The 728-nt window shown below is 56.0% G+C and overlaps 1 protein-coding gene across 1 annotated transcript in view; it reads right to left on the bottom strand.

The window, feature by feature from the left end:
* Positions 1 to 728, bottom strand: part of EMH_0069930 (uncharacterized protein) — a gene marked incomplete at both ends in the record, with an annotated part of 3,101 nt that overhangs the window by 488 nt on the left and 1,885 nt on the right. Inside the window, one exon of the mRNA XM_013498919.1 lies at positions 324 to 728. Within this exon, the coding sequence (XP_013354373.1) occupies positions 324 to 728 (405 nt within the window). The remainder of the gene's footprint in view (positions 1 to 323) is intronic.

Genomic DNA, 728 nt, shown 5'->3' with positions numbered 1-728 from the left:
AGCAGCTGGCCGCAGGCAAAATGAGATAAACTGCTGCTGCTGCTGCTGCTGCTGCTGCTGCTGCTGCTGCGGTGTAGAGCAGAGTTACCCAGACACTGCAGCAGCAAAAGACAACACAATATATGCACAACTCTATATAAAATAGCAGCAGCAGCAGCAGCAGCAGCAACAGCAACAGCAACACCAGCAGCAGCAGCAGCAACAGCAACACGATCAACAGCAGCAGCAGCAGCACGATCAGCAGCAGCAGTAACACCACCACCACCAACAACAACAACAACAACAACAACAACAGCAACAGCAACAGCAACAGCAACAGCAACAGCAACAGCAGCAGCAGCAGCAGCAGCAGCAGCAGCAGCAGGAGCTTGACCTCTAGGAGGTCTTGCTGCAGCAGCACGTTTGCTGCCTTCGCTTGCTGCTTCCCCAACGCCTGCACGAGAGCAGTAAAGAAGCCGTCAGGCAGCAGCGCGAGTGTATCTGCTGCTGCTGCTGCTGCTGCTGCTGCTGCTGCTGCTGTTGATGCTGAGGAGGAGGATCCTGGTCCTGCTCCTGCTGCTATTGCTGCTGCTGCTGCTGCTGCTGCTGCTGAGGGTTTTGTTGCTGCAGCAGATGCAGCAGCAACTGCTATCAGGTCAATCAGCTGCTGCGTGTATATATCGAGGCGAGCTTCCATCAGCAGCAGCTGCTGCAGCAGCTGCAGCAGCTGCAGCAGCTGCGCCCCTGTA

Source organism: Eimeria mitis, genomic scaffold, assembly GCF_000499745.2.
Source record: "Eimeria mitis Houghton genomic scaffold, Emh_scaff3828, whole genome shotgun sequence".
NCBI lineage: Eukaryota > Apicomplexa > Conoidasida > Eucoccidiorida > Eimeriidae > Eimeria > Eimeria mitis.
Note: the sequence above shows the minus strand (reverse complement) of the source record. Positions and strands in the feature narration are given on the sequence as shown.